Below are 27,787 nucleotides of genomic sequence, written 5' to 3' on the forward strand. Positions count from 1 at the left end.
AAAAAAAAAAAAAAACTAAAATCAACAATTCATCAACTCGGTGCTAAAATTTTAACTATTTTATTGATAGTTTTTACAATGCAATTACAAATTAGCTTATTAAAGTTTATGATTAATTGCTTTTTGGATTTCCCCCCCAAAATTGATAATTTTGAGAGGTAGTTTTGCAAATATTGAGGTTTGGATGGTATTTTTGCAAATACCAATGATATAAGGAGCATATATGCAAATAACCCAAATAATAATTGGAAGAAAATAATCAACAATCAATCCGTCCCACAAGGATCTTTAATTCAGTAATAGATAAAGCAATAGGGAGTTTAATATGCAAATATAAAAAGCAGAAGAAATGAAAAGGCAAAAAAAAAAAGGCCATACAAAAAGGTAAAAATGTAGCAAGTCCTAACGGCATGATGACAATCCTCAGGCTCTTCACAGATATAAAAAATAATGGTGGTCACTCTCGGATGCTGGAATAGTTTTGCATCCTCAGAGGTCAAAGAACCAAAAGCAAGCAGTCCGCCAAATAAATCAAGTCCTTGATGTTCATATAATGGCTGATTATTCTCTGTTGATCTTTCTAGCACCTGGACCACCTTCATTTTACATGGAGATTTGCTCCAGTACCTCAAACCTCAAGAATCTGAGACACCATTCAGTTCACAGTAAAAGTTGTGGCCTCAAGCCTCACTGAAATGTAAATTTGTAGCAATAGCCAGTAGCAATTAACAACAGATGTATGATGAAGAGGCGTGAATAACCGAGTGAACCAAAGAAAAAAAAAAGACAACAGAAGATTAAGGTTAAGCCATAAAAATAACCAGCCTACCAAGTAGGTTATGCTGAAGAAATCGTATCCTTCAAAAAATTTGATCACAAAGGTATCCTTTTGGGAGAAGATATTTGTTGCCTTCTGTATGGCTTCTGTATGACTATGAGATGTATCCTTCCACTATAACACTGTCATTCGAAACCCTCAACTGTAAATCCCTCAAACTCAGTGATTTCTTTCCAAATGTCAAAATGGAGGACTCCTGATTTCTATCAAGAACCGGGCACAGTTCCATTACAACCTTTTGCACCAAATTCTCATTCAGACCGTCCTCTAGAAGATCACCAAGATACCCATCATCCCCTCTGATATCTATTATCACACTACACAATCCCTGCTGGCCACAGTAATCTAGAATCTTCCTCAAATTCATCTGTTCAATAACAACTACTTCAACACCTTCAGATTCTGGCTCTACAATTATTTGTTTTTCTGCCAAGACAACTATACGAGCTGAAGATTTAGAAATGGAATCGGGAATCTGTAATGAATCCCCGTTTGTTATAACAATTTGAAGAGGTTGATTGGCTCCAGTTTCATGTGATACTGGTAAATTGGAGGTTCTGGTGTAAAAGTTACTAGAACTAACAATTCCATCATACTCCTCAAGAAGTTTAGAGTAGTATCCACCTGATTCCTCAGCTCCTCTTCCGAGATGATTTAGAATTCTTCCATTAAATGACATCGAGTACCTGAAACTCATAGGGTTAAAATGCAGCAGCAAACTAATAGATTGAAGGATGCACAAAGTCGGACATGAGTGGCACAGCTAAATCCATAAGAAACTACGAAGTAGAGGAGAAGCCAAAGTATAGGTTTATGTATTTAACTACAAGGGGAGTTTCTAAAATCTAGTGTAAGGTTCTCACATAAAATATTTTCAGAAACATGTATCATATGCCTCTTCCCGAGAATGTCATCAGTTAAAAGCCCAAATTGGATAACTCATTATTGCCTTTTGAGCCAAAAGGTTATAAAGAACAATGAATCTATAAGGTAATACTTTGATGGTTTTGAGAGCTTATTGAACCACATCAATGTCATAATCACCATATTGTCATGTCATATCAACATGTTACGCAAAAAATAAATAAATAAATAATAAAATAAAATAAAACTGAGAAATATGCATCCTAGTAGAGTCTGAAACTCAAATATGACACCTAAAATAGATATGTATTAAATTAGGTATGTCTCCTCTTGAATTTAAATTCATGTGAATGGAAAAGCAAACAGCAAGAAGTGTTCTTACTTCCTAGCATTTTAAATGTTAAAAAGATGGCAAGACAAGGAACATCAAATTGATGTAAATATTCATCATATAAATATTATGATTGAAATTTGACCTAATTGGTTACAGCATATAAACTTCAGATATGCATGTCAAAGCCTGGATAATCTTGCCATCCATAACCTAATAATAGCCTATTTGTAGTGTACGGATCATGCCTACTGCATCTGACAAAGAAATCAGCATAAAAAATTTTCTAAAAGAAGTGCTAGATGGCTTACCTCAGGGTCACAAATGGCTTTCCGGTAAGCATTCGATGTGTATATGCCTCAATGAGTTTCTGACATAACAATTCTTCTATACCTACTGTGACATCTATTCCTGATGCTCTGAGTTTTTCAACACCTTTTGAAGCTACAATTGGATTTGGATCCACCATTCCAACAACCACCCTTTTCACTTTCGCACGAATTAATGCTTCTGTGCAAGGAGGGGTTCTCCCATAATGGTTACATGGTTCTAGGCTCACATAAGCAGTTGCATTCTCTGCCAGAATGCCAGCATCCCTTAGAGCGAACACCTGCAAGTTTTAAATTTTTTATCAACTATATCAAATTAAAGCCTGGATCAATGACAAAAAACAACAAACTCACCATCAGATGAATTATGTGTGTCAGTCATAGTTTAAAATTCAGGTTCATGACTAGATAAATATGCTGAGGAAAATAGGAATAGCATACATCTTGAAACCATACTGAAAAACAGATCAAAGTTCTATAGGCACTTTGAGAACTCATAGAATCATACCTTGATATTTTTTATGGAGCAATCATGTATTTTTAAACAACAAGAAGGTTATGTTCTCTAAAGAATCTCAATATATTGGTATTGAAGTTAGTGGATAGTTCTTGAATTCAGGCTGAATTGAGGCTATTTCTTGAACTGAAAAGAGTTAAACCACATCCATACACACTATAATATCTCAAAAAATAGTCTCACATGGAAGGCGTAAGGAAACTCTCTGGTATATAATCGTTATTTTCAAGTCAAAAATTAATCATAGCTACCATTTTTAGAGAGGAATCGTGTAAACAGCTTCATATAGTTAAGCATGAACTAATGATTCATATAGTTAAGCATGAACAAATGATATCAATGTCAGGACATGCACTTTACTTTCGAAGCCGAGGATTTCTAGGTTCTCTTAGACTACATTAATGAAATTAGGAAGAACGAACCTATAAACACATCTCCCCTTGAAAGAAAATGGTAGGTCAAAGTGCCAAACATGTTATGAGGACTACTTATGATTGCTATGGATACGGAGTCCCCCAATTAGAAAAAGGCAGAGAAACATATGTATGATGTGCATAAAAAATAAATATTAAACTTTTCCTTTCAACTACATTTCCTTGAATAGTAGGTAATAAAAGAAAGAAAAAAACCAAAAAAATTGTGTGATGCACATCTTAGTAGTCTGATGTTCACTTTGCACTTCAAAATACAATCTCTCAACCCATCTTGGAATCTGATAGATAATTAGATACTATCTGAACTTTGATAGTATCCAAATATGCTTACAATATCTCGGATTCGGATCTTCGGTAATTGGAGAGGGTCCAATTCTTTCAATCCTCACCGTCAATCACAAATTTAAAGGACAAAGTATCTCCATGTAGGATTCTAACAATCAAGCTAGTGGTTTTCCAACTACCCTTATAATTTTGGTGAATATATTTTATTTATGATAATATCAACTATTTACAAAAAATAATTGAAAACTAAAATAATTAAATTATACACTCCAATTAATACGTGCCAAAATGTAATTAATAGATGGCAAAAATACTCTTTCAGATTATGAGTAAGATTTTTATACTGCTTTCAACATGTAGAGGTGATTTATTTGTTTATGTAATATATTCTAAAAATATATAAATTGGGTTATATTTGAGCAGGATGACGAACAAATTATGTTACCTTCATCGATTAGGTGCGATATTTTTTTAGCGATTTATTTTTCTTGGCACAAGATTTAATTGATAGTTAAAAAGAATCCTAATCCCACTATCCCAATACCAAAGTTGTAACAGTTTATATACCCTACATCTAGTAAATATTAATTGATATCAAAACATTTATTTATTTACATCAATTGGTGTTGTAAAACCGGTGGCTACCACTGAACCAATAATTCTTCAGGTTCCCAATAAGATTTAGGAACAAACAAGAACACCGACGGTCCTCTGCAAACCCATCACATTGTAAACCAAGGGAACTCATGCTTGACATTTGAACAGAAATTGGAATTTTCCTCAAATTTCATCAAAATAAAAAAAGAAGAAGAAAATACCTCAGCGTGAGGCTGACCAGCTTTAGGATGAAACCCTTGACCCACAATTTCATCGCCCTTGACGATGACGCAGCCCACCATTGGATTAGGGGCTGTTCGCCCAATTGCTTTCTTGGCCAATTCGACGCATTTCCTCATGTAGAACCCATCGTCCTCCATTTTCTCACACACAATGATTTTATTTGAACTGCGACTGTTGTTGCTTCCAACTGGAATTGGGGGGTAACGGGAGCCAAATCCCTTGAGATAGGAATTAGGGGTCTTTGATTTAGAGTGAGAGGGTTTGGAGAGTTTTGTTTGGTGTGGGATTGGGAGCAAAGAATTTAGGAGAGAGTGAGACATTGGAAAGGAGGGAGGAGAGAGGGAGGGCGTGGGGGGAAAATGACTTTGATGCAAGGGGATTTGGGTTAAATTTTGGGGGCAAATTTCACAAACCCCCTGACTTTTGAGCTGATTTGAACAAAAAAATAAAAATAAAAAACTCCAAACTTTGAAAATTAGATATAACCCCTAACTTTTGGGATTTTCGCTAAACCGCTCGGAAAAAGTTGCGCTGCAATTTGAGGCAACCTTAGGGAAAATCACATAAATTTCATTCTAGGAAAATAGGGGGAAACGAGTTTAAAACTGTTTTCTATTTTTTGCGATGGTGGGGTACGTTAGGAATAAAAATTCTATAGAAACGCTCTCTACAATGTGGTATAGAGATAGGATTAGTTAAAGTGTAAAGTTCAAAAATTGTAGCTATTCTATATAATATGATTTTTCTAACGGGTGCCATGGATGCTTTTTAGGAGAATAGATAAAGAAATGAAAGTCACTTATTTTACGAAAGTAAAATTGCATCCATGTCATGATATACTCAAAAGTAAAGATATTCTGAAATTATTAATTTATTAATTTTAATTAAAGTTATATTAAGTTTTCAATAAAATATTTTTTTTCACTAATGGGGGGTTAGTCATCTAGAACTTAAAATTAGAACTGAGATAATTTATGGGATAAATTTTTAAGGTGTTAGTCACATAGAACTAGAAAATGGGATATTTTTTTATAGTGTTAGTCAAGTAGAACTTTTGTAGAACTAGAACTGTATTATTTTTTTTTTGTGTTAGTCAAGTAGAATTCTACTAGAATTAGAATTGGGATAATTGGTCATAATTATCCCACAAATTATACTACCTATATATATAACCATAAGTTCTTCTCTCTCAAATTATCCCACACATTGGAAAGAATACAATTGGGGGAAAAAAGTGAAACGTCACCTCCCTCCCTCTTGGTTAGTTTCTCCGCCTAGAAAATTTCTCTGCCATGAAGTCAATCATCCGTTCATTTTTCTGTCTTTACTTTGTTTTTGTGATGATTAGATCTTTTATTATTATCTTCAAGATGTATTACTCTATTGATAGCTTTTTGACGTTAAATTACTTTATTATTATTTGTTTGATCTAAGTTTTCTCTCCACAACAGTGGTTTAGGTTAAGAATATAGTGTTGGTGGGTTAGTGCTAAAGATATGCGGGCTATTTATGTTTTTTTTATAAGTTAGAAAGCAACTTTGCGATCACATTGATGATTAGATGTTGAATGGTTAATGTTGATATCTATTATTATTAAATCGGCTCAGTAAATTGATTGGGATATTTATAATTCATCTGTCGATCATCTGTTTAGCGGCCATGGATGATTCATGTGTACATTTCATTTATTTGCTGATTTGGTTTCAGCGATCATGATGAGATTGGTCCAAAGGGTTAATGGCTGAAAAATGCTTATTTTTCTTTCTTTATGATGTTATGAGATTTGAACTTCGACATTTATGATCCTCCACTAGAAGCTCCACGAAATGTTGCTGATGCAGACAATGACTCCGATAAAGAAGACGAGTTACAGACTCAACGAGCAGCTGTAGGAGCTTGGAGAAATTCTATGGCAGATGCCATGTGGGATGATAGAAAGCATGTGGGATGATGGAAGTCGAGTCACTCTAGGGATTTAGATTTTTATTTATTTGTAAATTATTTTATTATTTGAGATGAATAGTGATGCTTTATTGCATTATATTTTATAGTTATTACTAGAATTTGCTTATCAATATTATATTATTTTTAATATACAATTATTAACAATAGTATTTTATACCCACCATTACCCCCCACCAAATTATCCTACCAAATTATGCAACTTCATAATATTATCCATCAGTATCCCACCAAATTATCCTACCAAATTGTCACACTTTAAGAATTACCCATCATTGTTCCACTAAATTATCCCAGTGTTAAAAATTTATCCTACTTTACCAATTATCCCAGTTCTACTTAAAAAGTTCTAGGTGAGTAAAACCTGATTTCCCATTTCGTGATAAAATCGATACTTTTCTAGGATAAATTACACATACAATAAATTTGGCATGTACCTTTTTTCCTTTTTTGAGAAAAATCTTTTCTCAATTCCACAGATGTGTGTTATGAAAAACTTTTCATAGATACTAGCATATTAGCACGTGCAAACGCACCTGTTTGTAGTGTTCACTTTTTTATTTAGACAATCCTTAGTCCAACATTTTAGTTATATTTATTATCACTTAGCGTGCATTTACTGGATTTCTAGAAAAATATGCACATGCATAATCACATGATGAAATTAATGAGAATTTTTCGTTATCATTTAATGTTGTATCATGGGATATATTAATTTTAGATTGAACTAACAACAACTATTGTAGATAAGAAAATTTATCCAATCTTTATGAATTTGTTACCATTATTATGAAAACTATAATGTTTTTATTTCTTAAAACACATCTTTAATTATATATTATATACGTATTAAATAAGACTCATTTAAAATATGTAAACTATCTAGTTTACATTGCGTTGTATTTTTTACTTTAGTCAATTATATAATTGTAAAAGTGTTATATGTATGAAATTTTAAATTTAAGAAAGAGATGGGCAAAGAGATAGGATGCATTTAATGAGAGGAAAAGTGGACAAAACGTCCAATTAATCTTCTAATGGTCGAGAAACTCTCCATCTCCAAAGTTTAGGCGGTTATCTTTTTTTTTTTCCAAATTCAGAGATGTTTCCTGCAAATCACCCTAAAATCTAGGGGTTTTGTGAAACTTAAACCGCGGATCTTAGAATGGACATCGGGCACGCAAGTGCTACAACACCCGAACCCGTTAGGTTACTAGGCGTCCAGGGTTTATAAAAACAGCCGGACCTCCTCTTTCGATTACAGAACAACCTAGAAGCAGCCGCCCCCTTTTTCTATCGGTTCCATCTCGCTTCATCAACAATGGTAAATATCAGGGTTTCAACTTTTTTTTTTTCCGGTTTATATTCTCGCTCTCTCATAAATATCTGTATCAAAAATACTTAATTTTTCAGGGCACAGAAGTTGCTGTGAATCCAAAGGCCTATCCTTTGGCCGACGCTCAGCTGACAATCACAATCTTAGACCTCGTGCAGCAAGCTGCTAACTACAAGCAGCTCAAAAAAGGCGCAAATGAAGGTTATTTTCCGTTGAAAATTTTCATTTTGTCCTTTTTAGTTTTTGGGGATAAAAAGGTTTAAAAAAATTTTAATTTTTTTTGGATTGCAGCGACGAAGACGCTAAATCGGGGGATTTCGGAGTTTATTGTGATGGCGGCTGATACCGCTGGAGATTCTTCTCCATCTTCCTTTACTTGCGGAGGACAAGGTATCTAGCTTTCAGAAAAATAAAGGAAATGAGTATTTTTTTTTATATCGGGTTGTTTATTGTGATAGTTAATTGATATTTTCGTTTGAAAAGTCTTTGATCTTTTGGTTCTCATCGAAATAGAATGTATAATGACGGAGTTTCACCTTTGTCGGTCATGTTAGCATTTAATTCTTGTAGAAGCAAAAGTGAGAGGGCCGATGTTTTTGGCAAACTATGTCCTTGCTCAAATCAAAGACTCAAGAAATTAATTATTAGTGTGTGAAACAAAGTGCATGGATTGAAAAGTTGTTATTGTTGAGAGGATTTAAGAAGATTAAATGGGTTATAAGAGACTAATATAGAGCAAGACTTTCTTAATTTGATCATATCTTAAGCAATCGGTATGACCAAGCTTACAAAAAGCATTAGGCGTTTTAGGCGTCGGACCCAACGCCTAGAACCTAGGCATCTAGGAGCTTTTCCTACTTTTTACTTTTTTTTCAATTACAATAATTGATAGTGGATGCCAATGTTATAGCTTAGGTGTCAGACTGGCTCTTGGGTGGATTTTTTCTTTGTCTAAGTGGTGGTGGGTGGTGATGGAGGAGGTTTTGCTGAATGTCGAAGGAGGTAAAGGAGATGTTCATGGTTGGAGGCTTGAGAGGCTTGGAGGAGGTTGGAGGATGTGGATGTTGCAACAGAGAAAATCACGATGAAGGCCTAAAGGATGCATGCCGTGTAGGCAGACAACGCTTCCCTAGCTACTCCCAAGACCTAGGTGGATAGCGTAGGTACTGCCTACGCACTAGGTGCCACGCCGAGCGGGTTACCGCCTAGGTCTAGGCGTCCACCTAGGTCTAGACGTGCGCCTAGGCGGGTTAGGCGGGGAGACTTTTTAAAACATTGGATAGGATTTATAAATGTGTTAGTGATGGAGATGATGAATCATTTAATTGGCTTAGTTATTTTAAACTTTGTGAATTTTTCTTTGCTATGACATTGAAATATGTAAAAGAAAATATTTAAAAAACGTGCTTACTGTTATACAGGGAGGACTCTCATAGGGCTTTTTTCCTCTGTGAACTGCAGTCAATCTTAGATATCAAAGTGGGCTAAGATGGCTTAACAGAGATCGTTTTCTATGGGTAACCTGAAATTCCATAGAACATACTTAATTACACTCTTGGCAGGAAGCATATATCTCAGTGCCTTACCTTCTGAATATTAATTAATTAACCGTACAAAAATTTTTTCCTTAACTTAGAAATCAGATAAACAGTGCTTCCCATGAGTGATATAAGATGATAAAATGTTGGTGTTTTAGCACAGATGGTAGTCAAATGGGTGTTCAGAATGTAGGACTGCAACAATTACAGATATGGGGTCATTTTTCTATTGTTTTCCCCTATATTCCAGTCACACAAAAGAGGAGGACCTGTTTTGGGTAAAGCCAGTCTAGATTCCTTGTTATATCCCTGAATGCCTTATCTGACGTCAGATTGTGTCATTATGCTTTCTTTTTTTTTTATTTTTTAATGTTGGGTGTATTGGAAGTTAGAAATGTGGATAAAACTTGAGTATAAACATATTGCCAATTTGAAGGAAAGTATTAAATAGACATCGTGATATAGAATCTATAGGACATGCTACAACTTGTGAATGCACCTTTTTTATATGGTTTGTTAAATTGCTAGTCATAAACATGCTGCCACGCATTAGCCCTTTATATTAGAAGGGAGATAGCTCAGTTAGGAAAGTGTTGAGAAAATATTAGCCAACAAATTCCCTGTGGTTCTGGTGATTTTGCTTCAGATGTCCACTGGACAAGACAGAATAAAACTAATCTCAGCAGTCTGCCAATGTTTTTTATCAGAAACTAATCTCGGCAGTCTGCAGTCAATTGATCTGAATATGACATTTTCCTTGTTAAGAATGGAGACTTGCTTCGCAAGTCAATCCCATTGGGACCATGGACATGCATTCTTTTACATCTCAGATGTGTAGAATTCAAAATGTTAGGCATACTTGCTTTATCATGAGTTTATGTTGACAAGTAAATAATTTTGTGCTATTTAAAAATTGTAGTATTATTATGATAAAAGAAAATTTCGGTGAAGTAGATAAATAGGAACCAGAGGACTCAATGAACCAGAGAACTCAATGTTAAGGCTATACACAGAGAAAGACTTAAATTGCCTAGCCTAGCTGCCTACCTTTTTTGGAGTTTGGGGCTTAAGGGTGTTAGGGCCGGTTCAGTATTTCTTTTTTTAGGTGTTTCTGCTTATTTTTTTTAGTAAGCAGTTAGTAATGATGTTTGGTAAAAGTTTTTTTGCATGCTTATTGAAACTGCTTATGCTTTTAAGTGATTGCTTTTGAAAACAATATGAGGATGCTTTTAAAACCAACTTTTATATACCATATATACCTTTTTATCTTTTAACAATAATCACTAAGCACGTTTTTACCAAAGAATTTAACTGCTTTTTAAGCCGTTTTTTATATTTGATTACTGAACACCTATTTCAACAGTTTCTATAAGTTGTGCTTTGATAAGCAACTTATTATAAGCTGTAGCAATGCCAAACTGGTCCTCAGTCTCTCAGCCTTGATTTGCAAACACTGGTAATATATATGCAATGACATAAGTGAGCATAACCTATTTATCCTTCAAATTGGTTTTTATGTCTTGGTGTCCTGAGTTCTTTTTTCGTTATCTCTTTTTGTTTATTGGGATTTTATACTCACGTAGCTCTTGACATTTAATTTCCCAGAATGTCCCCTACGTATTTGTTCCATCCAAACAAGCACTAGGTCGAGCTTGTGGAGTCACAAGGCCAGTGATTTCTTGCTCAGTGACTAGCAACGAAGCCAGCCAGCTGAAAAGCCAGATACAGCAACTGAAGGTGTGTTTTTCTCGACTTTGTTTTATTGTATCCATCTCCTTTACAAGGCTCATTTTCGTTTACTAATTTGATTTTTCTTCTCGTTTCCAGGATGCTATTGAGAAGCTCCTGATCTGAATATTGAAAACCTTTCTGCGTGATGGATGATGGGCCTCAAAGCCATCAAAACCCATGGAGGCTTGGACTGAGATCGGGATTTTGTATTGTTTTTGTTAGTTTAGCTTTCTAGATTTCTTCTGTATTGTAGTATGTGACTTTTATGTTATAACTGATTGGTACTCGGTTAAGTATTTGAGATGCTTGCGATTAGAGGTTAGCGACGTATCTTTTGTGTTCCTATGTGGTGTTTAAGATGTCTGTGACGGGAGATTGCAACATATCTTTTTCTATTATGGTGTGTTACGATGTTCGAAGGCCTTGGCTTTAATCTTGTGTTTGCATTGCAGCATTCCTCCAGCCATGGATTTGATGTAGCGATTAGTTCTCTAGTTCTTTGGCCATCCTTGCATGCATTAGATATTGCAACAATTCTTGCACTCAATTTTGAGAAGTATTTGCTGCTCTTTCATGGATTAGAAAACTATCTACTCGAAAATGTTTTTTTTATAGAGTTGCTTATGGGGCTGTCATTTTTCTTTATTAGGATAACGATGATTTCAACGAAAGCCTGAAGTGCCTCATTCCTACTCATTATAGAAGTCTGATACCTCATTGAATCTATATTTTTCTGTAGCGATGCAACCGGTAGCTTTTTTTTGTCCGTTCTTTTTTTGAGAGAGAAACCAGAAGCAAATTTTCGATGCAGATCCGCACAATTTTTATACCTGAATCCACAGGTCATACAAATTATATAGATCATCCGCAGAAAGACGATGCATTATGTACCACCAGTCGGAGTCAATTGCATTGAAAATCTCTCAATTAAAATAGTAAAATCGTTAAAAATAGGAATCCTATCAAAGCAGGGCTCAACAAGTATAAAGGGTAGTTTAGACTTTTCACGATCCTTGTTGAGCTCAAATCGGGTTCTGATAGCATTCCTACTTTTGCGCCTGACTAGATCATAAACAGATACGAGATCATGTGAGACTTTCTCTAACCCATGTTTTGCTGTCATTTACGTAACTCGTGTTATTCATTTAAATTTTGTTATCTTTTGCTAATTTGGGTATTCTGAAAGTTTTAGGTGGCGGTTGCAAGTGAGACTTCCTCTAACCCATTCAGCCTTGTATACATCGCCCAAACAATTCGGGTTAAAATGTGGTATTGTCGAATTCACCTGAAAACATTTAGAGTGAATTTTGTGCCATAATCGTAGATCATTAAAAAAGAAAAACATTTCTCCTACGTACCACTTTTCCAACATGTCAGCTGGGTCCAAATTAACTATCAACAATTGAAAAAACACAATATATATATTTTTATAAATATTACCTCTATTCCTCTTGTCTTACTTTACTTTTTAAAATTTTCAATATTAAAAATTTCCATTTCTCGCTCTATATATTCTCATTTTCCATTCTCAATTTCTCACGTCGGTCCCCATAAAACACTATATTTTTGTGAATATTCGTTCCGTCCCCCTTATCTTACTTTACTTTTTAAAATTTTCATTTCTCGCTCTATAAATTCTCGTTTTTCATTCTCTATGTCGCACATCCGTCCCCATCGGCCTTTCTCTTGAGCCCCCCCTGTGTGCGGGGGGTGGGGTCGGGGGGGATGGAGGGTAACAAGAGAGAGTGGTCCAAATCTTTCTCATTTTCCAAACAGGAAAAAAAATAAAAATTGAAACTACTTTCGAGCTCATTATTCCTTCAATACATCCATTCATCTACCTTCCATTTATCCCATCACCTGGTATTTTCCCCCTTACCCGCAGCAACAACAATGTCGAGAAAGAAGTAGACCACATCAAGGTCGAGGATATCTAATTAAGGGAGGAAGCATGCACGTCATGCGTACTTCTCCAACCACCGCGACAGCGTTTTCACTAAAGCCTTCGACCAGCCGAATTCTATGCAGTGCGGTTGTGGCGGTGATGGTCAACTCACCGGTTGATGACCCGTAATTCTTCTGTAGACGGGGGTGAAGGAGGCTGCTGATCAGCTCTCGTCCCGCAATCGGATGTCAACAGATGCGAACAATTCGTAAGTAAGAGTTTTTCACTGTTGACTAGTAAACTTACTTCACTGAAGAATCATAATAGCTCGATGAGAAAATATCTTACTAAATGCAAAGACTTCTTAAATTAAACGATAACAAATGGTGATAACGATCATAGAATACCAACTATTCTAGACACACAAATCAAAAGTATCCGTTTCTCAATTTCACCAATAAAACAGCAATAATCCCAATAGAGTAGAACCTGAAATCTTGGAGTATTATTCATAGACAGCTTACCAATTTAGTTAGTGGAAAGTTTTGTTTTTATTTCATAATATTTTATAATTCTCTTCATGATTTTAGTTCTCTTCCTTAGCTTAGACGTTATGATCTGTTACGAACTGCACTCATTTCTCCCTTATTAATCAGAACCGGCGCCCATGAAAGGATCGCATCTACGGGCATCGGATTCTGCGCCGAAAACCGATCAGCAACCTCGTTCACTCCCGGGCTGCCGAGGGATTACGGGTTGCCTACGGGCGAGTTGACCACCACCGCTACGTCAGCACCGCATAGGGTCAGCAGGTCTGCGGCTTTATTGGAAACGCCATTCCGGCGCTTCGAGAAGCACACGTGGCCTGCTCCCTTGAGTTCTCTCTTCTTCTTTCTCGCCAATATGGTTTGTTGCGTCGGAGAAAGTGGATGTTTTGTAAAGGGATTAAATAGAAGCTGCGTATGAATTAATGAGATTTCTTTTTGGGCATTTTCGTTAATTTCTTCTGAATTAAACAATATATGGGTTTACGCGTCACGATTCTTCCTTTAAAAAATTGATTTATTGTTGGTGGAATAATTGGTAAGGATAATTTATCCATTGTATGCTAGGTGGCAATGGGTTTGTGCTCTTTTAGATCCAACGTATGTAGTTTGGAAATTTTGGAAGCACTTCAATAAAATTTTGCTATATTAGTTAACGATGCGGATCGATTGTAGGAAACTAACATCAGTGCATATTTTAGCGATTTAGTAAAATACGGAACCGATCTTGATATTTTACACCGAGTTATCATATGTTCTTCATACGTAATGAGTTGACAAGTACGGTAGCAATATTTAGCCTATACCGCTACTAATATTATTGCTATAACTTTCTTAGACTCTGCTTATGACTTAATTAACTGTATGAGTTTTATTTACAGGTATTATATATGTAATACGTCCTTACGTATGTACATACATACACTAGTATACGAATTGCTTAGCTGAAACAACATCTCCCTTAGATAGGAAATATTGTGAAAGGACCTGAACAGGCCCACGAAGTGAAGGCCCAATAAGAGTTTTGTAGGCTGCCTTCACTTCGTTTCCAGCAGGCATAGATATATAAATAGAAGCCTAATGTTTTCTAGGGTTAGGCAAGGGAGTTTTGACGGCTTCGTAAAGAAAAAAAGAAGAAAAAAAGAACGGCGGCTTTTTTTTTTTTTTTTTTGACAGCGCGCAGGCAGAAGAAAAATCAGTTTTTTTTTCTAAAGGGTTTTGTGCATTCCCTTTGTAGAGAGATTAAGAGGGATTTGAGAGTTTGTTTTGAGAGGGTTTAGATTGAGTGATTGTAAACCCATTCAGCCTTGTATACATTGCCCAAAAAATTCGGGTTAAAAGGTGATATTGTCGAATTCACCTGAAAACATTTGGAGTGAATTTTGTGCCATAATCGTAGATCATTAAAAAAGAAAAACATTTCTCCTACATCACTAGTAGAAAATCACGTATTTCGTTTAAAATCACGTATTCTAGACGGAATATTCTAGACGGAATTTTTTCCGTCTAGAATGTATTAAACTAGACGGAAATTTTCCGTCTAGAATAAAACATTCTAGACGGGAAATTCCATCTATAATAATATTCTAGACGGTTCCTTTATTTTTTATTTTTTTTAAAAATAACCAGGTATTTTAGACGGAAATTTTCGTCTAGAATACATCCTAAACAGAAATTTTTATTAGAATAACTGACCATTAAAAAAAGGAAAAATTGCTTCAAGGCCCTAAAACTAAATTGTTGATGTGTCCCAGCCCCTTGAACTTTTTCTAATGTGCTTTTTCCCCAAAAATGAAAAATCCATGTGAATCAGCCCCATTTACAATTTCCAAGATAAAAATTCCCAGACTACCCTATTCTTCTTCTCCAGATCTTCTCTAGATCTACTCCTCTTCCTACAAACCCATCTCCTCTTCCACCCTCTCTCTAACCTCACTCGAAACCTCCAACACCGCCGCTACCTCCGTCACCCCTGTCTCTACCTCGCTAGGGGGTTCTGTAAGTGTAGGCGTTAAAAAATGCTGAAAAGATATCCAAATACAGCTCAAGAGGAAATCATCCAAAAAATCAAAAGAACACAAGTATAGACAGTCTCGCACGCGAGACAGCCTTTGCTGTCTCGCTGTGCGAGACAGCCTTTGCTGTCTCGCCGGGCGAGACAGCCTTTGCTGTCTCACCGAGCGAGACAGCCTTCGCCGTGCGAGACAGAATTTACTGTCTCGCACGTGAGACAGCTCTCAGAGGGATCAGAAACTGTTTTGTAACCGCCGACACGTGGCCACTAACTGTTCAAGAACGTGGGAAACGTCGTGGATGAGAATCACGTTGATAACTGCCAAAATAACGGAGTTGTAAAATGTGGGAAGGCAGTTACAAGAAAACTGCTGGGCGGTTGAGGATTTCCGAGACAGCATTTACTGTCTCGGAACCCGAGACGGTGTTTACTGTCTCGGAACCCGAGACAGTCTTTGCTGTCTCGACCGCCGAGACAGCAAACACTGTCTCGGAAGTGGTTATTCGTCCAGGGGTTATAAATACCCCCCTGTGATCATTTATTAGGGAGGCTGATCATTTTGAGCACTTTGGAGCAGAGAGAGCGGAGTTCCTGAGCTTCTGGCAATTCCTTAAGATTTGAGCTTTGACTTGATCTTAAGAAGAACGACTATCTTACTTTGATAAGATATCGTTTCAAATTCTTACTTCGATAAACGAAGGAAGAATCATTAAACCCCTCACGATTCAATCAGAATCTGTGATTTGGTGGTCCACGAGTCAAAGCGCTCCCGGCACAGGCAAAGATCCCACGCAAGCAGCGATCCAAACAACGATCCTGCGTTTGTTTCTAAAAAGTTATAATTTTCCTTTTGTTGTGTAAAAGAAGTCTTATAAAAAGGCTATCTCTTTTGAATTTATTGTAACCGACCGAAGATATAATGAATTCCACAGCTAAATCAACTTTTGACGCAAACAGCAAGAACGGCAACAGGTGCAGGTTCCTCCACGACCTCAACGAGGACAAGCTCGACGTCGCCATGGCCTCGCCGCCGCCGCTAGATTTCCGTACCCCATTGGGCAGCTTGCTGATGTCCCCGTTGTCGCCCATGAACCAGAGGTAGGTGAATGGCGGCTGACTGAGTTCTTTTCTTAGGCTTTCGACGGTGGGTTCCGTGGATTTTGATGACTCGTTTTGATTTCAGGGCGGCTGCGACGACGAAGCTGATGCTCGCCGGAGATGAGAGCAGGTTCATGGGCCAATCGAGGATCGATCAGAGTGAGTTTGATGTTGTTTGTTGTCATGTAAGGTTCAGTTGAACTGGGAAGGAGTTTGATGTTGTTCTCTGTACAGTTTGATTGTTATTGATATTGCAAATTATATGGTGGGATTTTGAGAATGCATTGTGGTCATTGTTGGTTTGATAACACTTTTCCTGATGATAACACTTTCAGAGAAGAGGATGTCTCCAATTATTTTTGGTTACGAGAAATTTTCTTTTTGAACTTTTTGATGGTTTGACAATTGTTGTTTGGGGTTAAAACTGATTTGGGTTCTTGTTATTTTCTATAGTATTTATGGGCCAGTTCAAGATGTGAGGATCCCCTAATCTCAACATGTTGGGGCTTGGATGTATATCAAAATCAAGAAATAAGTAATAAACTCAAGGTGTGGTATATATAATGTTGTACAAATTTGTGATGGTGATTTCTTGTGTCTGCTGTTATTTGTTGTCATGTAAGCTCCAGTTGAACTGAGAAGGAGTTTGATGTTGTTCTCTGTGCAGTTAACTATTGTGGTTAGCATGTTAACTCTTGTGTTTAACATGTTAACTCTTGTGGATAACATGTTAACTCTTATGGATAACATGTTAACTCTTGTGGCTATATGTTAACTCTTGTGGCAAACATGTTAACTATTGTGGATAACATGTTAACTCTTGTGACAAACATGAATTATAGTTAACAGGCAGTTTATGAATAATAGTTAACAGATAATTCATTATAGTTAACAGTTTATAAATAACAGTTAACAAATAATAATTAATAGTTAACAAATTATAAATAACAGTTAACATATAATTGATTATAGTTAACAGTTATATTTATCAATTTACCAATTAAGGTTAACATGCTAGGTATTATAGTTAACATGTTAAATGAGAACTATATTAACGTGTATATGACCCGAAATAACAGTTAACGGATAATAGATTACAAATAACAATTAACGGATAATGGATTATAGTTAAAAGTTTACTGAATATAATTATCAATTTACCAATTAAAGTTAACTGAAATAACAGTTAACTTTAATTGGTAAATTGATCCATTATCCGTTAACATGTTATCCACAAGTGTTAACATATTAAACACAGGAGTTAACATGCTAAATATTGTGGTTAAAATATTAACTATATGAACTATTAATTATTATTTGTTAACGGTTATTTATAATTTGTTAACTATTAATTATTATTTGTTAACTGTTATTTATAAACTGTTAACTATAATGAATTATCTGTTAACTATTATTCATAAACTGTCTGTTAAATATATTCATGTTTGTCACACGAGTTAACATGTTATCCACAATAGTTAATATGTTTGCCACAAGAGTTAACATGTTATCAATAAGAGTTAACATGTTAGGTATAAGAGTTAACAAATTAGCCACAAGAGTTAACATATTATCCACAAGAGTTAACATGTTAACTATAACAATCCCTTACGCTAACGTCGGAGTCCCAGGCCGAGGTTGTTGACGACTGATCCCCTGAACATGCGTAATCGGAATCCTCGTCGACGTAAAAACAAAACTCGGATGAGGAGGAGTAGCCTAAGCCTCTCCTAGTTCTGTTGAAGTAATTTGAGGGCTTCCCTTTGGGGACGTAGGCGGGTTTGATGACCGTCTTGTGTCCTCGGCCGTAATTCAGGCCCTCCAAGCGAGTGAGGTCGTACCCCATGTCGCTCATTATGCGTTTCGCCACTTGACTGTATTGTGAGAACTGGGGCGCTGGGTCTTCGTCCTCAGATTCGTCCCATAGCGTGCGTAGGGGGCGATCGATTCGACCGAAGATGATGTCTTTTCGATACCTCTTCCGTGCTGGCACGACGAATACAGCTCGCGATAAACAACAGCAGACACAAGAAATCACCATCACAAATTTGTACAACATTTATATATACCACACCCTGAGTTTAATTATTACTTCTTTCTTGATTTTGATATACATCTAAGCCCCAACATGTTGAGATTAGGGGATCCTCACATCTTGAACTGGTCCATAAATACTATAAAAAATAACACGAACCCAAATCAGTTTTAACTCCAAACAACAATTGTCAAACCATCAAAAAGTTCAAAAATCATTGCCACTCTCCAGTTCTTCCACTGGTGGCTGGTCGGGGTCCTGGTACAGCAGAGAATCCGCGAAGTTGTTCTCGACGCCCTTAAAGGGGTGTTTGTCGGCCACTACCGTTCTTACCCGCTCGTAGTCGTCTATGTACTTTAAGCACTGGTGTAACGTGGACGGAACGATCCGGTTGCCATGAATCCACGGGCGCCCCAGGAGTATGTTGTAGGAGGGTTCAGCATCGATAACGTAGCACGTCACCTCCGTCTTCATGTCGCCTATCCGACATTTCACGTCGTCGCAGCCGCCCTGAAATCAAAACGAGTCATCAAAATCCACGGAACCCACCGTCGAAAGCCTAAGAAAAGAACTCGGCCAGCCGCCGTTCACCTACCTCTGGTTCATGGGCGACAACGGGGACATCGGGAAGCTGCCCGAGGGGGTACGGAAACCTGGCGGCGGTGGAGGCGGCGAGGCCATGGCGGCGTCGAGTTTGTCCTCGTTGAGGTCATGGAGGAACCTATACCTGTTGTCGTTCTTACAGAATCCCCTGGCGAGGTAGAGACAGGGGTGACGGAGGTAGCGGCGATGTTGGAGATTTCGAGTGAGGTTAGAGAGAGGGTGGAAGAGGAGATGAGTTTGTAGGAAGAGGAGTAGATCTAGAGAAGATCTGGAGAAGAATAAGAGGGTAGTCTGGGAATTTTTTGTCTTAAAAATTGTAAATGGGGCTGATTCACATGGATTTTTCATTTTTGGGGAAAAAGCACATTAGAAAAAGTTCAAGGGGCTGGGACACATCAACAATTTAGTTTTGGGGCCTTGAAGTAATTTTTCCTTAAAAAAAAAACCGTCAAAACCCCTGTCGCCCTCCTTTCCCCCCAAAATCGGAATTTTCATCCCTAAAGTCTAAAGTTTCAGGAACACCCCGCCTCATCCCCCCAAATCTTCAACTCCAAGCTCCTACTCCTCCCTCCACCGCTTCCCCCTCCTCTCCCTCTCCCTACTCAACCTCACCCTTTGGCCAACTCTGAGTTCCCCATGGCCACAGAATCCCAACCCCAAAACCCTAACCCTAACCCCAAACCCTAATTGCCCTCTCGCCCCCCCGCCACCCACGGCCGCGTCCTCAACCGCCCCCACTACGACTTCCTCCGCGAGCTCGGCCGCGGCCAGTTCGGCGTCACCTACCTCGTCGCCGACAAGACGACCGGCAATCGCTTTGCCTGCAAGTCGATCCCCCTTTCTTTAAGCCTGGTAAATTTTGGTTTTTTTGTGGTACTTAATTAGTAGCATAATTATGGTAATTTCAAGTAATTATTTTTTCTACTGACTTGATTATTGGCTTTGTTAGCGTAGATGTTCCTCTGTTAACAGTAAGGGGGGGTTATTCGTTGGTGTAATTTGATGTAATTTAGGGTAAATTGTTCCAATGGGGTAATTTTATCCAATGGGATAATTGAGTGGGATAAAGTGGGGTAAAATGGGGGTAATGAGACAATTTGAGTGGGACAATTTTAGTATGACATCTTTTTATAATATTATATTTATAGCTCAATTAAATTCAAGTTTAACTTGATATAACATCAAATGATTAAATAAATAATAGTTATAATATAAAATAATATTAATTTTTAATATTATTTTAATATAAAATATTAAAAATAATATAATAATATTAATATTAATCAATCTTAAAATATTTTGATGTTTATTTTAACTATTATGCTAGATTAACAAATTTTTTAATTGCAATAATTATTTAATCATTCATACATCTAATTACAATGATGATGATGATAAAGTCTCAATTATTACAAATAAAGTCTCAGTCGGTAACTTAAATCTTAATTATTACAAATATAATCTACCGGCATATAACTTTGCTTTAGACTCCTTGGGCTACGTTTGTCCCATCCTCCCACATTGTGTTTGCCATTTGTTCTCTCCAACGTGGTGCAGCTGTCCGTTGTGCTTGTTGAGTTTGTAGGTCATCGTCCTCATCAGAATCACCATCAATCGGAGCAACATTGCGTGGTGCCTCTGGAGGAAGATCAGAAACTTCAAAGTCATCGTTGGAGTTCTCCATCTTCAGAAAATTATGCAGGCCGATACATGCCCAGATCATACTTTTTTGAGTCTCATATGGAAAACCTGGAGGTTGAGACTTAAAAATTGTAAACCTAGACTTAAAAATGCCAAAAATACGTTCAATACAATTTCTAAGTGATGAATGTCGATGGTTGAATAACTCATGAGCATTGCGTGGTCGCTGACGGTTGTTAGCTGGGCCAAACTCTTTAAGGTGATACCTCGTACCCCGATAGGGAGCTAAGAATTGTAGCCTATTTGGGTAACCACAATCAACTAGATAAAATTTACCTGCATTAACATTTCTTTAGAATTATAATCAATAAATATAAAATCTAACAAAGTGATAAAAAAAATATTTACCATTTGGAAGTGGAAGACTACATGCACTTCTACTCATTGCATCCTTCAGGACCCGTGAGTTATTGGCAGATCCCTCCCATCCCACTAAGACATAAATAAACCTAAGATCAAATATGCATGCTGCAAGGATATTTTGAGAAAGATAGCCATGTCTATTACGGTATGGAGTTTGGTCCTCGCCATATACCATACATGGAATGTGGGTCCCGTCAATAGCACCAATACAGTCCTATATATTCCCATTAACATATATGAAATGTGACTTTAAAATTATAATAATAACAATGAATGAAGACTTATATAGTGTATTTAAATTTCAATACCTTGAAGTAAGGCCAAAAACGAGATTCAGATGTGACCTTTTCTGGTGGATCAGTAGGAGGAGGAGCCATCATACAAGGGGCTAATGACACAAGGGCCTGTAGTGCCTTATTGAAACAAACACTGACGGCAAATCGGGATCGATCAAACCTTTCAGTGGTGATGCAATATCGTTGATTTTGAGTAACGGTGAGTAGGAAAATAGCAACCATCTCCTCAACGCTGATATACCGTGTATCTTGTAAATGCCCACGTTCTCGCAAGACCATACACAATTTCATGAAGCAATCTGGATACATACAGTATACTCGACGAAAATCACGTGGATTGCTATCCATCTTAAATTTCAAATATTGAAGGCCAAGGTCCGTAATGCCATGTCTGAGTTAGGAAATGGGTAGATTTATCTCCTCTTGTGATATGAGATGCGAGATACTCGTGACTAGACCTCCTATTTGTGCAGCCATGTTGATAATGCGAATGAGGAGATTATCAGCAGTATCCTCATCAAATAGCAGGAGTGAACCGGCGCTTCCTCCGAGGTAGGTGTCTGTGTGGACCGCTTGGCGATCCATCTGGCAGACCCTTGCCTCTTGCGCTCGATCTCTGGCTTGGCCTTGATCGATCGCGAGGGAGTGGGCTCCTCCGATGAGACTCGGTTGGAACCCTCGGGTGCGGAGGCTTTGACCGTCTGAGGTCGGCCTCGGCGCACAGCTCTGTGGCGTTTGCGGGACGCATCGCCACCAGAGGAGGAGGAGGACAAGTATTCTTCGTACTTGGCCTGGTCGAACTCGATTTCGAGGGACTCTACTGTCGTCCCGATAGTAACCTCATCAAACTGAGCCACCACCATTTCACTCGATGAAACAGCTGCTCCCACTGTGGTCGCCATCTTCTGTAGGGTGAAAATTTGATTCTTCCGAAGAAAGGAGTTTCGTTTGTATTTATAAGAAAGCTTATTACAAACTAACAAATCAAATGTTTACAACAGAAGCAGAGGGAAGGCCCTCTTTGTTTTGTGTGGGGACTTTAGGTGGCTATAGGACGCTTCGCTCGATGCTCGGGTCGAGTCTGCTTCCCTTGGACCGTTTGAATGAGGTTGCTGGAGAGCTTCAGTTCGCAGTAGAAGCTCGGGGCAATGGAGTTCGGGTCTGCTTGGTTCGTCGGCGATCGGAGCTCGGAACTAGGCAGCGGTGCTGTAATGCAAGGATTTGCTAACAGCTTGGTCTCAACTCTTTTTCCTCCAAGTTTTGCGACCTCTCTTCCATCGTGCTGGAAGGGGCTTTTAAATGAAAGAAGGACAGCTCGACTTCTCCTTGAATTGTGGGATGTGACCACATCCTCTTCAGAGACGTCTCGCCGTTCCTCGATACCATGAATGGTCATTTCAGGGATTGTGTTCTATGTCCTGTCACCTACGATGGGAAGGCCCATCTTGTGTGTGAGGCAACGAACGACTACTATCCGAGTGGATTTGACCAGCATTAATGAACCGCATTTATGAGTTCGCAGATCGATGAAGTGTCTGTCCGATCACTTGTACTGTGCGTGACCGCCCGGCGTGCTTTGAGCACGGTGCTTTCTCCTTTCCGGTCAGGAGAGGCGGTGAAGTAGGTGTACAGTACTCGAGTGGGTCTAGCCAGCTTGCCGAGTGCCGGCGGATCCAGCTCTTGGCTCAGACAGCCGAGGTGAGTCGCATTTATGAATGCTCAGGTTGACTCGACACCTGTCCAGGCTTTCGTGCTGCGCGTACTGCGAGCGGCCGTTTGACGGTCCTGGGGTATCGCGCTCTCTCTCTCTTCGGGTCGAGAGAGATGGGAAGGTCCATCTCAGCACGTGGGGTAGTGGATACCCAGCTGTACTGACGGTCTTGGGGTTTGCTGGCGGATTCGACTCTGGACTCGGGCAGGCGAGTTGAGTGAAAGGCGAACTTCCGCCATCCTAATCGATCTTAACTCGTGCTGGCGAGCCGACCGTAAGGCGAACTTAGAATCGAGCATGTGCGATGTCCATGCGATTTAGGCCCGTGCCAGCGAACCGGGCGTGCGAGCTCTTTTCGCAGGCGAATTTCCTGTGAGCCTATAGAGGTATTTTTTACCGTCTACAGCCACATGGGTGTCATCTGATTTATAACTTTACATGCCAAATCTTTTAAGAACCTTCTGGATATAGCTCTTTTGTGATAACCCAAGTATACACCGAGAGCGATCACAGTGTACCTGTATGCCCAATACAAAAGAGGCACCCCTAAGTTCTTTCATCTCGAATTTGCTTGATAGAAATATTAGTTTCGTGCAATAAGCCTATATGTTGCTAGCAAGCAACATGTCATCGACATATAAAACTAGAAAAATATGTTTACTCCCACTGAACTTATGGTATATACAATCATCGACTATATTCATCTCAAAATCGAATGAGATGATAACTTGATGAAACTTTGTAAGAAAATAAAATTATCTTTATCCCTAACAGAGAAATTCAGAAGTTCGCATGCAAGAACATTACCAAAAATAGTAAAAAACGGACAAAAACGCTGACATCTCTCAAACCGGAGGGAATTTGGCAAAACAGATAGTGATAAACAAAACTTTAGTTAATTTGATCGGCCCCGTCTCGTTGAGATAGTTGATTTTTGTATATAATACGTCTAATTCCGACTTACGATTTGAAAGTTATGATCTATTCTTCACAACAAGTCATGTTCATCGACGTCTGAACTTCTCCTGCAAGACTACGGTTTGCCTGAACCAAGCCAAGTCTACTTGTTCGACTGCATCAAATAGGCCAAGTTAAGCTCGCCTGAATACTTGACTTCACAGGCGAAGTGAAGTTCACCCAGGCATTGGACTCCTCCTAGAAAGAACTAAGCTCGCCTGAATGCTTAGTTTGCCAGCTCGCAAGTTAGATAAGCTCGCCTGAATGCTCCACTCGCCCGCACGAGTCAAGCTCGCATGTAGGACGTTCGCCCATATGATCCAAGCTCACTAACAGGGTTTAAGCTCACCTGAATGCTTAAGGGGTTCGCCTCTCAACCTCGCTTGTTCGCCTAGCTCGCTTGCAAGCTCACCATGCTCGCCAACCTCACCTGCAAGCTCACTAGACTTGCCAACCTTGACTGCAAGCTCACTAGGCTCACCTGAGTGGTTAAAAACTGCTTACTTGGATTGTGGAGGTGGTTACGCCCACTTCCCATGATCCAAGGGGTTGGTTACAACCATCCTTCTCAATAAATAGCCATATTCGGCTACAGAGAAAGGGGGCTCCTGGGGGCTCCTGACATTTTGGCTGTGGAACTTTTGAGGGAGGTTCAAAAGAACCGAACTCTTGCATTCTTGTGCATTCGGCTTTGGTATTCAAGCTTAGGTGATCAAGCTCTTCTAATCAAACATCTACTACGTGCTAAAGTTTGTTTGTTTACAATCTCGTTCAAATCGTCCAAGGGAAGCAATCTCGGTACGAGCATCGAGAGAGGCATCCTATCACTATCAAGAACCCACGTTAAACAAAGAGAGATCAAACCAATTCTCTCTGCTTCTGTGTAAAAGCAATTTTGATTTGTAACAAACAATTCAATTAATATAAATCTTTAAGATCTATTTTACATCCTACAAACTTGTAGTACCACTGATAAGAAGCTTCCTTAAGCCTATAGATGGATTTTATTCAATTTGCAAACCATCTTCTTTGCATCTCCCGACACAAAGTTTTTTTGGCTGCACTACATAAATTATTTCATCAATGTTGCCATTGAGAAATACGGTCTTTTCATCTATCTGATGTAGCTCAAAGTCAAAATGTACCACAAGTGTCATTATTATCCTAAAAGAGTCTTTCGATAAAATCGGAGAGAAAATCTCTTTATAGATGATGCCTTCTTTCTGTGTAGAGCCTTTAGCGACAAAACGAGCTTTGTACCTCTCCACATCGCCTTTCAAGTCCCTCTTGGTTTTAAATATTCCTTTACAACCAATGGGTTTTGTACCTTCAGGCAACAGGATAAGATCCCAGACATTATTATCCTCCATAGACTTCATCTCCTCATTCATGGCATCAATCCACTATTAAAATTTAGAACTTTTCATGGCTTGATGGAAGTTGATTGAATCATCTTCCACTATACTGGATATTATCCTCATGTTCTTGGAGAAAAATAATGTAATTATTTAGAACCACACTTCTCCTTTCTCTAGTGGATCTTCTTAATGACGCAGGTTCTTGATATGGTAGAGTTTGTTATTCTAGAATAATTTCTGAGATAGAGGTTCTATGATATTATCTTGATTTGGATTTGTTTCTTGAACAATATCAAGAACAGAAGCATGATCAATGCGAATAGAAACTATTAGAATATTAATATATTCCTCTTCAAAGACAAAGTCATTAACCTTATCTTCCCCCGCAAACTCAACATCTTCAAAGAACCGGGTATTTCCCATCTCAAATATTGACTTGGAAGTATGGTCATATAATTTGTAACCCCTGGATCTCTCAGAGTAACCAACAAAGTGGCACCTGACCGTCCTTAAAGTCCAGTTTCTTTTTATGTGGCCTATAAGGCCTAGCTCAGCTTGACATCCCTAAATGATGTAGAAATGCTTTAGACTAGGTTTTTTACCCATCCAAAGTTCATAAGGGGTTTCGACAGTCACTTTTGTGGGTACTCTATTGAGTATGTAAGCTGCAGTCTTTAATGCTTCTCCCCATAGAGAGATTCTGGTAAGTTAAAATGACTAATCATAGTCCTTAGTATGTCCTTGAGCGTTCTGTTTCATATTTCGGCAACACCATTCATGGTGGGAGAACCATGCATGGTATACTGTGGAACAATACCACACTCCTCTAGGAATTTAGCAAATGATCATGGACGTTATTTACCTGAACCGTCATACCTACCGTAATACTTACCATCACGGTCAGATTTGATGCTTTTGATACTTTTGTTGAGTTGATTCTCAACTTCAGCTTTGTAAGTTTTGAATATGTCTAGTGAGTTAGACTTTTCATGTATAAGAGAAAAGAAGCCATAATGTGAAAAATCATCTATGAACGTGATAAAATATTATTGATTATTCTAAAAAACTATAGAGAATGGCTCACAAATATCTGTATGTATCAATTCTAAGATGTATGTAGTCATGTTGGCACTAAATATCCGATGTTTGTTTGTTTTCCCTTTATCCAATTAGTACAAATATCAATGTTTATAAAATCAAGGGGATCTAGAATCTCGTATGATACAAGTATTTCAATTCTTCTTTTAGAGATGTGACCTAATCTCTTGTCCATAACGCAGCAGAATTCTCATTGGTCAATTTTCTCTTTACAATTAAGTTCTTAATTGTAAGGTTTCATGATATGAAGTAATCATATCAAGCAAATAAAGGTTATCAACATAAGATAAATGAACTGGTACCAACTAAATTTGAATTCTAAAAAGACTAAATTTACCATTTCTAAAAGAACAAAAATAACCAAATTTGTCAGATACAGGAATAGAAATCAAATTACGTCTCAATGACGGTACTACTTAAGTCTCTTTCAAATCCAAATAACAACTAGACTTTAACAATAACCTAAATGTCCCAATTGCATTGACTTCAACTTTCTTGTCATCACCCACATTGATGTATCTTTCACCACCACTTGGCTTTCGGCAACTCAGGTAACCCTGTATAGACACACTGATATTATTTGTGTCAGTAGAATCTAACCCCCGTGTATGTCTAGATACCAAAGATAAATTACCTTAGAACAAACAAAATTGAAAAGTGTACATTCCTTTGCACACCATGCACGATATTTGCTTCTTATGTCTTGCAGCCCCACAAAAAAAATAATCATCTCCATTATTTACCTTGTGTTGTTCCTTTTGTGGTTGAGTTTCTGCAGCTTCCTTATTTTTTATTCTTTTATTTCCTTTATCATTGGAAGTACTAGCCAAATAATCATTTGCTGTCTTTTCTTGCTTCAATATTTCCTTTTCTTGCACACAATGTGAGATGAGTTCCTTAAGAGACCAAGTCTCCTTTTGGAAATTGTAGCTTACTTTGAATTGACTGAATTGTATGAGAAGAGGTATAAGAATCAAATGCACAAACAAGTTCTCAGAGAATTCAAGCTTAAGTACTTTGAGCTTTGAAGCTGTGTGAGACGATCTCCATGATGTACTCCCTAATGTCCCCTTTTCCTTTGCATCTCATTGAGATAAGATTTGCCAAAGGTGTACTAG

At 38.0% G+C, this 27,787-nt stretch overlaps 3 protein-coding genes across 3 annotated transcripts; 1 reads left to right on the forward strand and 2 right to left on the reverse strand.

The window, feature by feature from the left end:
• On the reverse strand, positions 257 to 4,808 carry LOC109833166 (riboflavin biosynthesis protein PYRD, chloroplastic). The gene is made up of 3 exons (XM_020400727.1): positions 4,417 to 4,808; positions 2,345 to 2,643; positions 257 to 1,524 (listed from the first exon to the last, which is right to left on the reverse strand). Exons 1-3 carry the CDS (start codon positions 4,756 to 4,758, stop codon positions 933 to 935), a joined length of 1,233 nt encoding a protein of 410 aa, XP_020256316.1. The 5' UTR covers positions 4,759 to 4,808; the 3' UTR covers positions 257 to 932.
• Positions 7,616 to 11,436, forward strand: LOC109833167 (NHP2-like protein 1). Its single transcript, XM_020400728.1, is given in 6 exon segments — positions 7,616 to 7,724; positions 7,814 to 7,937; positions 8,028 to 8,079; positions 8,081 to 8,126; positions 10,880 to 11,011; positions 11,102 to 11,436. Coding segments are annotated over 6 exon segments (384 nt in total). The 5' UTR covers positions 7,616 to 7,721; the 3' UTR covers positions 11,129 to 11,436.
• Positions 20,669 to 21,926, reverse strand: LOC109834684. The gene is made up of 5 exons (XM_020402714.1): positions 21,558 to 21,926; positions 21,427 to 21,463; positions 21,235 to 21,318; positions 21,093 to 21,162; positions 20,669 to 20,963 (listed from the first exon to the last, which is right to left on the reverse strand). Exons 1-5 carry the CDS (start codon positions 21,891 to 21,893, stop codon positions 20,669 to 20,671), a joined length of 822 nt encoding a protein of 273 aa, XP_020258303.1. The 5' UTR covers positions 21,894 to 21,926.

The sequence above is a fragment of the Asparagus officinalis genome, chromosome 3, assembly GCF_001876935.1.
Source record: "Asparagus officinalis chromosome 3, Aspof.V1, whole genome shotgun sequence".
NCBI lineage: Eukaryota > Viridiplantae > Streptophyta > Magnoliopsida > Asparagales > Asparagaceae > Asparagus > Asparagus officinalis.

Bases quoted from the DNA above. Each gene is read 5' to 3' on its own strand.
- LOC109834684 (XM_020402714.1), bottom strand. From the start codon at position 21,893: ATGGATAGCAATCCACGTGATTTTCGTCGAGTATACTGTATGTATCCA. The intron at 21,163-21,234 runs GTAAATATTTTT...ATGTTAATGCAG, and splicing joins TAGTCTTCCACTTCCAAATG to GTAAATTTTATCTAGTTGAT. The intron at 20,964-21,092 runs GTATCACCTTAA...TTTTAAGTCTAG, and splicing joins GCTCCCTATCGGGGTACGAG to GTTTACAATTTTTAAGTCTC.
- LOC109833166 (XM_020400727.1), bottom strand. From the start codon at position 4,758: ATGTCTCACTCTCTCCTAAATTCTTTGCTCCCAATCCCACACCAAACA. The intron at 2,644-4,416 runs GTATTTTCTTCT...TAAAACTTGCAG, and splicing joins CTGGTCAGCCTCACGCTGAG to GTGTTCGCTCTAAGGGATGC. The intron at 1,525-2,344 runs GTAAGCCATCTA...TATGAGTTTCAG, and splicing joins AAGCCATTTGTGACCCTGAG to GTACTCGATGTCATTTAATG.